Source organism: Sorex araneus, chromosome 3 (assembly GCF_027595985.1).
Source record: "Sorex araneus isolate mSorAra2 chromosome 3, mSorAra2.pri, whole genome shotgun sequence".
NCBI lineage: Eukaryota > Metazoa > Chordata > Mammalia > Eulipotyphla > Soricidae > Sorex > Sorex araneus.
The window spans coordinates 118,846,703-118,860,057 of record NC_073304.1 but is presented as its reverse complement, the minus strand read 5'-3'; the positions used below and the strand labels follow the sequence as shown (position 1 = coordinate 118,860,057).

Below are 13,355 nucleotides of genomic sequence, written 5' to 3'. Positions count from 1 at the left end.
CTAGAGGGCTCAGCTCTTACCCCACACAGATGCAAAAGCAAATATAAATATGTATACTGAGTCTCACCAATCTCTCCTTCTTGTCCAGGCTTAGGAATGCTAATTGAAGTTTTAGTCTCCAATTCTAGTTTCTTCCGTGTGTCCCCTCTCTTTCCAACTATATGCCTAAAATATAAAGAAAAATTTAATACAAGGGGGTTAAGTAGAAAAATATGAAAAATAAAAGAATTCCATCACTTTGAAATAGTAAGTGCCCGATGGCAATAGAAACAAAGAACATGAGCACTGGTTCTTGGTAGGACACTTGGCAGAGGGGGTAGAGGGACAACACAGGGAAGGGAACACTAAAGTGATATGCAGGACACCTGATCAGTAGCGGTATTGTAAACCAGAGCCTAACAGAAAGAAAAATAGAGGTGCCAGTCACAAACGCAGGCAGAAGGGAAACGGGACATTGGTGGAGGATAGTGGACGCTGGTGTTGAAATACTGTAGGCCTGAAACTCAATCAGGAATAACTTTGTAATTCATGGTGACTCAGTTAAAAAAATAAATCTGATTTTTTTTAAATAAAGAATTCCAGGGCCGGAGCAATAATACAGTGGGGAGAGGGTTTGCCTTGCACATAATCAACCCAGGCTTGATCCCCAGCATCCCCTATTGTCCCTCAAGCCCCACCAAAAGTGATCCTTGAGCACAGGGCCAGAAGTACACCCTGAGCACTGCTGGGTGTGGCCCAAAATTAATAAACAAGAATTTCATCATGTTTCAATCATATGTGGCAGGAGTCAGGGATGTCTCAGCTGGCAAAAGCACCTGCCAGGCAAGCTTTGTCATCCTGAGGCCACACCCAGGCGCTGGGGGCTACTCCTGGCTTAGACGGCTCCTGCAGTGCTGGGGGGACGAAGCAGCACTAAGGAATAAACCCGAGGCTCCTATGTGCAAAGCACATGCTCCAGTACAAGGCCCCTGCCTTGCAGGCTTAAGGCTTGCGTTCAATGTCTGGTGCTACCCACATGCACCAAACACGGTCCCCGGAGTCTGGCTTTTGGGGGACCTGGGAATCCATCACAAGGGAATACGCAGTCCCTGGCACACCGCAGCCAAGTATGTACAAGCACCACAATTAAAGATGTTCAAGCAATGCAGCCAGGTGTGCAAGTCCTGATATGCACACGTAAGCACAACTAAAGGAGTGTCACCCAGCCAGCATGGGTGCAAGCGCCCCCGTGAGCACCTTGACCAATGGCGCAAGCACAATAAAGCGTGTGTAAATCCATCATCACTCCAACATTAACGACAAAAACAAGGGGGGAAGAAATCACATACAGCCAAACCTGCTCCCTTGCTGAAAAGCCCTTTAATACAAACTGGAGAGCTATCGAGGAAATTACAAGCTACAGAGCTTTACTTAATACACTGCATCACACTCACGGGCAAATCGCCGCCCTGACGCCAGTTGGATGTATACTAGATTAGCTGTACCCAGTGTATCCTTGGTTCTCAGAATTAGATTAAAATCTGGGTATAAGAGCCAGAGCGATAGTACAGTGGGTTAAGATGTTTGCCTTGCACGTGGCCAGCCAGGTTCAATCCCCAGCACCCCATATGGTCTCCCTAGCCCTGCCAGGAGTGATCCCTAAGGACAGAGGCAGGAGTATAATCCCTGCGCACTGGCAGATGTGGTCAAAAAAGTTAATAATAATAATAATAATATAAAATCTGGATTTAGTGAAAAGAAAGTTGGCATAGTCTCAAAGGCATTTCCAGCAAATCAGGAAAACCTCTGACCTTCTAGAGAACAAATCATACTACACCATGAGTTTATTCTAACACAGAGTCCTTGTTGATTAAATAAGGGTAAAGAGCTTAGCAAAAAGCAGGGTCCATGCCTGGAGCGATAGCACAGGGGGTAGGGTATTTGCCTTGCACACGGCCAACCCAGGTTCAATTCCCAGCATCCCATATGGTCCCCTGAGCACTGCCAGGGGTAATTCCTGAGTGCAGAGCCAGGAGTAACCCCTGAACATTGCCAGGTGTGACCTAAAAAGGAAAAAAAAAAGCAGAGTCCATTATTCCAACAGATTTTAAAGTACATAGAACAAAGAGGTAAAGAGATGTTCTGATTTGGTACATAGACATGTCTTCATGGAAAGAAATAGAAATAGAGATAGAAATAGAAATAGAAATACCCGGATTCTCTTAAAAAAAAAAATCTGAAACTCCTGACATGACCACACTAGCTGGTGCCCATTCTCATTCCTAATTATGTTCATCACAATCTCCAATTATCAATTCCATTTAAATCATCAACTGACTCCTTTATGTAATTTGCGTTGGTCTCCTAGTTTAAATAATTTGACAATCCAAGATTATCTTCTGGAACCCACAGTAATTAGATGTGTTAAAGTAAATGAGACGACTGGATCCCTGGAGAAGCGTTTCAGAGTCTATAAAGCACTAAGAGACCATCAAAGGACTATAAAGTTAAGGGGGAAAAACTCCCCCATCGTCAACAGTATTTCGGCTTCTGGTTTCAATTACAGTAGCAAATACCATGGGTGACTATGTCTGAAACTGCATTTATTTTCACAGAGGACAAAGCTCAGTTGTTTCCAAAGAGAGAACTATGCCAGGGACTAGGGAGATAGCTCAGAAGGCTGGAAGTCCAGGCTTGCTCCCCAATACCATATAGTTCCCTGGGCACCACTGGGAATGACCTTCCGTACTGAACTGCACTACCTTACCAGCCCCCTCTCCCCAGTTTTTTAATGGCAATGTTGTTCTGTGCCTAGCAAGCTACCCGTGGCGTATTCAATATGCCAAAAACAGTAACAAGTCTCACAATAGAGACGTTACTGGTGCCCGCTCGAGCAAATCGATGCGCAATGGGATGACAGTGACAGTGACAGTTGTTCTGTGATTTTCCGTTTTCTTGGTTCTTCCTCTGTCTTGGATATCACCCCTTTGTCTGAGCATGGTGTTATTTATGCCAGTTTTGTCAATTTTGAGTGGGTGGGTCCTTCCTCCCAGGTGTGTTCAGAAGGCTTAGAGGTCCCTCCTTATGATTCTTGGCTAATCAGGCTAGTGGCTCACACCAAGAGCCTGATGGTGTCATGCTGCCTATGCCTGGTGGTGCCAGGGATGACCTCGATGCTCTAGAGAACCTTGTGCTGGGATTGAGCCTCATGAATGGCATGCACCTTAAACCCTGTGCTCTCTTTTTGCATCAGTTTTATTCTTGAGGAAACAGACTTGGGATAGTCAATTAATTGACTTGCCCAAGGTGTGTTTGATTCTACAGCCTCTCAAGTCATCATGACTCAGGAATTACTCCTGGCGGTGCTCGGGGGACCATATGGGATGCTGGGAATTGAATCAGGGTCGGCTGCGTGCAAGGCAAATGCCCTACCTGCTGTGCTATCGCTCCAGCCCCTACATACTTATTTTTATTTTTTTTATTTTATTTTTTTTAATAAGGGCCCACACCCAGTGACTATCAGGGTTGTGATGCTGGGGCTCTAAATCAAGGCCTTGCCCTTGCCTGGCATAACTCAGATCCAACTTGAGTTCTCACCTCACTGCCGCCTATACTATTAATATAGATTTTCCCTAGTATTCAAAAATAGAAGGGCTCCATTTGGTATGGTTTGAGCAGATATTTTTGGGGTTTGGAAATGGACCATTAATTTAAGTGGCAGACTTTTGAGTGCTCCCCAAGTCCCCCAAATAGACTCCCAAATCATACCGAATTGGGAGCATTCAACCTTCAGATAGTGGAGGAAACCTCAAGCACTTTGCACCCCTCCTTGCTGTAATAGGATTGTCCATTAGCCAAATGCCATCGGATCGAATTCTGGTTGAAAGCACTCTGTATTGATGAAAACCTGACGGAGCTGTTATAATAAACTCTCTGGACAGTCACGTGGAAATTATGTGGCCATAATTTCAATCCACTTCTAAGCATCTTGACTTCTTAAAGCTGCGTGTGGGGGGGTGGGGAGGATGGAGGTGAGTCTGGGAATCAGACTCAGGGCTCTCACACAGCAAGGCATACAGTTTGCTGACCATCCACACTGCAGCCTCACCTGGCAGTGCTCAGGCCTACCCCTGAGACCCTTGCCTTGCTTGCAATCAACCTGGGTTCAATGCCTGGTATCCCATATAGTCCCCTGAGCAATGCCAGGAGTCATTCCCGAGTGCATGGTCAGGAGTAAGCCCTGAGCCATGGTGAGAGGTGAGAGCAGAGAGGCCACCTCTACAGCTGCAGGCACCCAGATGAGCGCCTAGGTGAGAGGGAACACCTGTGTCTTCAGAAGTGTGACGGCAGTGGGACTTGAACTGTAACCCAGGACATGTGCCAGCATGTGGCCCCGCCTCCCCCAGGTACTGGCAGCAGGGGCCATGGCTGCCAGTTAATCTCCCCTTTTGGAGTGCATTTGAGCCATGTCTCAAGCCTTCTATATCAAACTCTTATGAGGGCAGCCTGGTTACCCAACCACATTAGGCAAATCCACTAGCCCATCCCAACCAAATTCACCAAAATAACAGAGAACACAAGAACCCGTACAACCCCAATCTATAAGAACATCCCCTGAATCGCTGCTAGAGGCCCCACACAAGTCATACTGGAGCACCACAGAGGAAGGTAACACCCTTGAAGGGGAATGAGGGTACACCGTGTACTGAGCTCGCCCAGAGTCCTCCCTGGCAGTGAGAGGGGGACAGTGATAGTGAACTGGAGGGATCCACCTCCAGATTACCACAGCCTCCTGGGAAAACAAATCCTCACCACAGGGAGTGGATGAAAAAAAAGAGCCCTGAAGTCTCAACAAGGAATACCCACATACACAATCTCTCTGATAATGAATTCAGAGATGAAATGGTGAGGATATTTAATAAGCTCAAAGAAACAGTGGAATGGACATCCAATAAAATACAGGAGGATGTGAATAAAGCCGTGGAATGGACAGCCAATGAAATACAGGAGAAAATGAGAGCAGAAATAAGAAAGTTACAAACAAAAGTGTCACTAATAAACAATTGGGTAGATGAAATAAAAAACTCGGTAGGTGCCCTCAACAGTAGAATGACAACAGCCAAAGACAGAATCAGTGAGCTTGAGGATAAGCTGCAGAAAGTATCCAGGCAGGGGCTGGAGCGATAGTAGAGCGGGCAGAGCATTTGCCTTGCACACTCGGGCTGACCCGAGTTCAGTCCCCAGCATCCCATACAGTCTTCCAAGCACTGCCAGGAGTTATTCCTGAGTGCAGAGCCAGGACTAACCCCTGAGCATCGCTGGTGTGACCCAAGAAGCCAAAAGAGAGAGAGAGAGAGAGAGAGAGAGAGAGGGGGGGAGGGAGGGAGGGAGAGAGAGAGAGAGAGGGAGAGAGCATCCAGGCAACAACAGAAGATAGAAAAAGACCTCAAAATAGCTCGAGACGTCTGGGATGTATTCAAGAGGAACACCGTAAGAATCACCGGAGTCCCAGAGGGACAGGGAGGCAACCCAAATGAGGTAGTGACCATTAAAGATATCATTGCTGAAAAGTTCGCAGAGCTGAAGAATGCAGCAGGCATCCAGATCCAAGAAGCCAGAGAGGTACCAGTTAAAAAAGACCCTAATAAAAAGGAGTAAGCCCTGAGCATTGCCAGGTGTGGTCTAAAAATAAAACAAAACGAAACAGAACAAAAGGAAGCAGATACATACAGGAATGGAAAGAGCTCAGTGGGCTAAGCACATGCTTTGCACGTGGAAGTTCAGGTTCATCCCTGTCACCAGCCCTGGGCGCTAAGCCAGAAGCATCCCCCAGCACTGTTGGGTCTGCCTCCCCCACAAAATAAAAAAGACATGCAGATGACCAACAGACACATTAAAAATTGCTCATCACATTATCAGAGAAGCACACATCAAAACAATAATGGGCTATCACCTCACACTAGTTGAAAATGTCCTGTATCAAAAAGAGGCTGAAGAGATAGGACTAGGGGCAAGGTGCTTGCCTTCATCCTGCCAATCCCAGCTTGAGTCCCCAGCATCACCTATGTGCTTCTGAGCACTGCTCAGGGTCACTCCTGTGCACATAACTAGAAACAGTCCTAGCTGGGCCACACCGGCAATGAGCAGTGCCTGATGTGGCCCAAAACAAAAACTAAAAAGCAGCAAAAGCAACCCTCACTCATGCTTGGTAGGATTACAATTCGATACTCCCCTCTATGGAAAACAGTATGAGGATTCAAAAAAACTGAAAATAGGGCCGGAGTGATAGTACAGCAGGTAGGATGCTTGCCTTGCATGCAGCTGACCCAGGTTCAATCCCCAGCATCCCATATGATCCCCCAAGCACCGCCAGGAGTAATTTCTGAGTGCAGAGTCAGGAAAAAGCCCTGAGCACCACCAGATGTGATCCAAAAATTTAAAAAAAATAAATAAATAAAAGAGCCAGAGATCACAAGAGCGAAGGTGTTTTCCTTGCAAAGCAGACAATATTGGTTCAATCTCTCACACTTCATATGGTCCCCCAGGCCACATGCAGGTGTGGCCCCTGAGCATCACTGGATATTCTTCTCTCCCCAAAATAAAATAAAATAAAATAATATGGTCAGCTAGATGATCTTTTTCTGGATACAATTAATCCTATAGATATGATTCAAAAGAAAAAGAAGAAAAATTTTAAGGTTGAAATTTTTTTTAAAGTGATGCATAATTATGGTTGCTTCCAAGTATATACTTCTATTAGTGTTTAGCAGAACACACGGTTATCTTGTAGATGAGTGCTTCGATTACAGAGAATTTAAAAGAATATCAAAGCAGGAGCCAAGACGCAGCAAAGTAAGGCACGAATAGCGACCCAGCATCACATGTGGCCCACCAAGTCCTGCCAGGAATGACCTCAAGTGACAGAGCCAGGAGTAAGCCCTGAGCACATCTGGGTGTGACCCAAAAACAAAACAATTATCAAGTTATTCTGAGACATCTCAGAAATGTTCGGACAACTTAGCAGCAGCAAATATACACATTTAATAAGACATGTCACATAGTTTTTAATCAGAAAACTGAACCATTCGAAATCATTTATTTCTTAAAAGAGAATGTCACTAGGACTGGGGAGGAGAGTGAGCTGTCTGCGTTAGCATCTGTTCCCCAACTGGCCGCCTTCCAAGAGAATTTCATCCTTTATAGGCGCTTTTCAACAGTCTCGAGGTTGAGAAAAATGAAACTACATGCCTTTGGAACTTAAAAGGTACATGAATTCATGTTTGTAGATTCCTCTCATAGAGGCATTGGACGGACCTAATTTATTAGGTATAATATAGGGGAAAAATTATGGATTTCCTCTACTAGTGGACTGGAGCAATAGCACAGCGGACAGGGCGTTTGCCTTGCACACGGCTGACCCGGGTTCGATTCCTCCATTCCTCCGTCCCTCTCAGAGAGCCTGGTAAGCTACCGAGAGTATCCTGCCCACATGGCAGAGCCTGGCAAGCTACCCATGGCATATTTGATATGCCAAAAACAGTAACAACAAGTCTCATAATGGAGATGTTACTGGTGCCAGCTCGAGCAAATCGATGAGCAACAGGATGACAGTGATACAGTGATTGTTTTGTTTGGGGGCTATGCCCAGAAAGGCTCAGGGGTCACTCCTGTATGGTTCATGGAACCATATGCGGTATCAGGGACTGAACTCAGGTCAGCCACATGCAAGGTGAATGCCCTGCCCTACCCATTGTACTATGTTTCCAGCCCAAGTTTCTAAGCATTTTATAAAGATAAGCCTGGGGGCTGGAGAAATAGGACAGAGCTCAAGGCACTTGCCTTGCATGTATCTAATGCTGGTGCAATCCATGGCATTGCGTGTGGTCCCTTGCAGACCACCAGGAATGATCTTTGTGGGTTTTTTTTTTTTTGGCGTTTTTGAGTCACACCCCACAATGCTCAGGGGTCACTTCTGTCTTTGCACTCAGGAACCACCCCTGGTTCAGGATACCATAAGGAATGTCAGGGATCAAACCCAGGTCAGCTGTGTGCAAGGCAAATGCCCTCTCTGCTGTACTATCACTCCAGCCCCAGGAGTGATCTCTGAGCACAGAGCCAGGAGTAAAGCCTGAGCACTACCAATGTAGCATAAAAGCAAAAGGAAATTTCACTGTATCACTGAAACCAAAAATAAAAAGAAGCCTAGATAAAGCCTATCAGCTTTTGACAACTTCTAAGGATTAACAAGACGGACATGAGGACAGAGAAACAGGACAGCAGATGGGGAGCTTGCCTCGCCTGAATGTGGACAACCTGGGTTCAATCCCCGGCACCACATACAGTCATCCTAGCACCACCAGGAGTGATCCCTGAGTGCAGAGCCAGGAGTGAGCCTTGGGTAGAGCCAAGTACGGTTCCAAAACAAAACAAAACAAAATCAAATAATAAAAATAAAGTACTGGAATAAGACAGGCAAGATCTGAGCTTCAAGAAGTCTGCCATCTAGTGGAGACATCAAACCACACGCAAAAACACAAACTCAAGACTGAGAGATGCTACGAGGGAGAAAAAGCAGATGCTATAAAAATAATTAGTGAAAATGGGGAGGCGAGGAGGCTGGAGGATAGAAGAGCGTATGCCATGCACGTGGCCAACCAGGATTCAGTCTCTGGCCCCACATACTGTGCCCAGATCACTGTCAGGAGTGACCCCAGAGCACAGAGCCAGGAGTAAGCCCTGGGCATAGCCAATGTGGCCCAAAAAACAAATAAATACATTTTTTTAAAAAGGCAATGGGGCCAAAGAGATAGTACAGTGGGTACAGCGCTTGCCTGACACTCAGCCAACAGGGATTTAATCCCCAGCACCCCATACGGTCCCTGAAGTACCACCAGGAGTGATTCCTGAGTGCAGAGCTTGGAGTAACTCCTGAGCATTGCCAGCTGTAAAACACTGTCAGGGCCCAAAAAGGAAACAACAACAATAACAAAAAAAGTGAATTGGGCCTAGGACTATCTGGTGGGCCCCCTGCCTTGCAAGCATGAATCTAGTGAGGCCACAAGTTTGATTACCAACATTGCCCCACGTGCTGGAGGGCAAGCCTAGGGGCTGTGCTGTTTGGGATCCCTGGTGTCAAAGAAAAGTGTGTAATGCCTGGAGTACCATGACCAAGTGTGTGAGAGCACCGTGACTAAAGTGTGCAACTCTGGGCAAGCAGAAGTGTGGAAGCATCACCACCAAATGCACACACATCGCGATCAAGCCTGGGAGACCGCCTGTCCCATAGTCATCACAGAAACAACAAAGGGCAGGGGAGTATCAAAAGAAAAAAAAGGAGGCAAGTATTAAAAGAATCAAGCTGAGTTATCAAAAGAAAAAGAGGAGGCGTAAATAGGGAAGGCAGAGTAGAGATTATAAGGCAAAGTGATAGCAGATGCCAAATTTCTAAGGCAAGAAAGAACCTGTTTTTTTGCTTTTTCGGTTGTTTTTATTTTGCAGAACTGAACCAAGCCAATTGACTGGACGTAAGCACAAAGCCAGGAAAAGAGTGGTCAGGAGTAAAATGAAAACTGCAAGGTGGCTAAGTAGTGTTTGGGATTAAGGCCGCTATTCTGAGGAGGCACAACTGCATCTTCCATGGGAGGAATGCTGGCAGATGGTAAACCGAGGGATTAAAATAATCATATTTGCCTTTGAAAAAGACCACCATCATCCCACCCGCAGCATTCAGAACTGAGGAAGGAGACTATCTGAAGTCACTCACAGGAGAGGCGGAAGAGTGGCAACAAAGAGGCTAGAGGAAGACTCAAAGGTATGCGCGAGGTAAAAACAGCAGAGTGTGGTGCGAAAGTGATGAAAGTCACTCTCAGCCCATCCTAGGAACCCTAAAACATGGACCCCACTGCCCCGTTCTCATCTGCAGTGAGCACTGCACTTTGGCCGAGGGACCCCGCCAGCTGGGAGCCACCCGTCCCTGACTCACTCACTTGTAGAGCAGGCTCGGGGCCTTCACCGTGCACCGGAACCCGTGCTGGGTTGGCACCACTTCATAGGTGTCACAGGGCTCTTCTGCACCTTCCATGAAACCTGTAGAAAAAACCCAACATCCCCCTCAGAGCTGTGCTCCACGGCTGTCAGTCTCTCTGGGGGCTTAACAAAAAGCAATGGAGGTGGGGTGGGGGTGGGGGCGGGAGAAGAGATGGTACCGGAGGGAAGGTGCTAGATCTTTTTGTTTTTTTAATTGCGTCACCATGAGATACATAGCTACAAAGCTGTACATGATCAGGTTTCAGTCATCCAATGATCCAACACCCTTCCCTTCACCAGTGTCCATTTCCTACCACCAATGACCCCAGTGACTCCAGTTTCCCCTCCCCACAGGTGCTTCTCTTGATCCTAATTTGATCCCTGGCACCACACAGGGTCCCCCAAGTACTGCAGAGAGTGATCCCTGAGCTCAGAGGTGGAAGATTTTACTAGCCCTGAGCACTGCTAGGTGTAGCCCAAAGACTCTCCCAAAATAAATAAAAATAAAAAGCAAAAAGCAATATGTAGCTTTCCAATCCATGCTTTACATTGTAGAATATGGCTCTGAGATTCCTTCTGACCCACTCTTGGGGGGAAAAAAAAAATGAAGAAGAGAGCCAGAGAGATAGTATGGTGATTCGAGTGCTTTCTTCGCATATGGCCGAGTGGTGTTCAATCCCTGGCTCCTTCTATGGTCTCCTGAGTCCTGCCCGAAGTGAATCCTGAGCACAGAGCCAGTAATAAGCCCTAAGCACACCCAGGAGTGGACTCCCCACCCCCCCAAGGAAAGAACTGCTTCTTACAATACAGAGACCGTTTGACTCCTGCTCTGGCCACAGAGCAACTACGATTACCTGGATAGAAATCCTCATCTTCTTCTTCATGCTGGCAAGTCTTTTCTTGGATAGGATTTTTCCTATAAGCCCGTCCATCAATGACTACAAGCTGCGGACGCAGAACTTCCATATTAGTTTCTCCAAACAATATTCCAGTGAGATCTGAAAAATAAGCACTCGCCTTACATGCTATCCAGACAAATAAAGACTATGACACGGATGACTATTATGTAAGACTGAATGGATATAGTGGAAAATGGATATAGTTCATGGCACATGCTAACAAAAGCAGCATTTTTTTCTATGAAATTCCTCTATTTGCAAGCAGTTTCAAGCCATTGGCTGCATTTTCCACTACCATATTCCATTCCTGGTCCATACTTTTGGTTTTTGGTTTTAGGACCACACTCGGCAATGCTCAGGGGTTACACCTGGCTCTGCATGCAGGAATCACTCCTGGCAGGCTCAGTAGACCATATGGGATAGTAGGGATCAAATCAGCAAGGCAGGTGCTATTGCTGTAGCCCCCGTTACTGGTTCATTCTAAAATGTAGTTTGTGGACTTGAGCGATAGTACAGGGTTGAAGGCAGTCCAACCCTAGTCTGAATCTTGGCATCACACACGGTTCCCCCGAGGTGCTTCCTGGGTAAGTTCCTGAGTACTACCAGAAGCAGACAAACAAAAAAACAAAAATGGGGGGCGAGAGGCCTGGAGAAACAGAGCAGGAGATGATCTAAAAGGCATTTGCCTTGCACACAACTGACCTGGTTTGACCCCACAGGAGTGGTCTCTGAGCGTAGAGCCAGGAGTAAGCCTGAGTACAGCCACACAGCTGTACCCAGTACAGCCCCAAAACAAAAAAGTAACACTAAAGAAAAAAAAATTGATGATTAAAAGATACTGAGTCCAGGGGCTGGAGTGATAGCACAGCGGGTAGGGCGTTCGCCTTGCACGCGGCCGACCCAGGTTCGATTCCCAGCATCCCATATGGTCCCCTGAGCACGGCCAGGGGTAATTCCTGAGTGCAGAGCCAGTAGTGACCCCTGAGCATCTCTGGGTGTGACCCAAAAAGCAAAAAAAAAAAAGATACTGAGTCCATTATGAACAGCCTCCATGACTAAGATAATTTAAACATTTGCAGTGTCTTAACCCATTCTTCTTCAAGAAAAAAAATTAATTTGATACATTTAATACACTTGCCCTGGGGGGGTTGGGGGGAGAGTCCCTAAGTCCTCTTAGAGAAGCTAGAAATCTATATGGGACAATCACATTCATGGGATGAGGGCAATAGTATAGGTGGTAAGACACTTGCCTTGCACACAGATGACCCAGGTTCGTTCCTGGTACCCCGTATGGTCCCAGGAGCCCACTAGGAGTGATTCCTGAGCACAGGGGCAGGGTATGCCCCCCCCCCCGAAACAAAACAAAACAAAAAATCCCCAATTATAGTCAATTAAAATTGTATCCTGTGACTGGAGAAAGAGTGCAGGGGTTAAGGCATTAAGGTCCTTGCATGCAGCCCACCCTGGTTCAGCCGCATATGGCCCACCAAGCCCTGCCAGGAATGATCGCTGAGCACTGCTGAATTCAGCCCCCAAGCCCCCACAAAAAAAAATTAAGAATGACATTCAGCCTGTCCAAAAGTTAAAATATGATAACCAACCACACCGAGGGCAGAAATCCCATTTCTGCAGGCAGGGCTCCAATCTGTCCCACTCACACCCTTTCTCATCACTTGTCACTGTATCACTGTCAACCCATTGTTCGTCGATTTACTCGAGCTGGCATCAGTAACGTCTCTATTACACTCAGCCCTGATATTTAGCAGCCTCTCCTTTCTCATCTTTCCCAACGATTGGAGGCTCTTTCAGGGTCAGGGGAATGAGACCTATCGTTACTGTTTTGGGTGTATTGAATACGCCACAGGTAGCTTGCCAGGCTCTGCCGTGCGGGCGGGCTACTCTCAGTAGTCTGCCAGGCTCTCTGAGAGGTATGTTTCTGTATTTAGGATATGAATACGCTACAGGGAACTTGCCACGCTCTCCCAAGCAGGCAATAGACTCTCGGTAGCTTGTCAGGTTCTCCAAGAGAGAGAACTAGGCTTCCGGGAGCTTGGTTTTATAGTCTCTAGATGTTGGCATTGATGGGATTACACTGAGGCGGGGGGGCCGAGAAGTTTCTGAGTGTGACTGGAAATGGAAAAGGGGGTCAGATTCAAGACCCCTTTCAGTTGAAAGAATTCTTGGGCTTTGCAATGTGGCACTGTTACAAATGGTGAGGGGACCCCCTCATGGACCCCACCACATTCACTTTTATTATTTTTTTTACCCCCTCTTAACCTTCGGGGTCATATTTTTGCTTTTTTTGGGGGGGTCACACCCAGCAATGCTCAGGGGTTACTCCTGGCTCTGCACTCAGGAATTACTCCTGCTTCGGGGACCATATGGAATGTTGGGAATTGAACCCAGGTCTGCCACGCACAAGGCAAACGCCCTACCCATTGTGCTATCGCT

General features: G+C 46.7%; 1 protein-coding gene across 1 annotated transcript in view; it reads right to left on the bottom strand.

The window, feature by feature from the left end:
- Positions 1–13,355, bottom strand: part of ASCC1 (activating signal cointegrator 1 complex subunit 1) — a 97,560-nt gene that overhangs the window by 82,251 nt on the left and 1,954 nt on the right. The window contains exons 2-4 of the mRNA XM_004615480.2: positions 10,860–11,003; positions 9,966–10,065; positions 68–165 (exon numbers count right to left, since the gene is read on the bottom strand). Coding sequence (XP_004615537.1) covers positions 68–165; positions 9,966–10,065; positions 10,860–10,971 — 310 coding nt within the window. The 5' untranslated portion in view covers positions 10,972–11,003. The remainder of the gene's footprint in view (positions 1–67; positions 166–9,965; positions 10,066–10,859; positions 11,004–13,355) is intronic.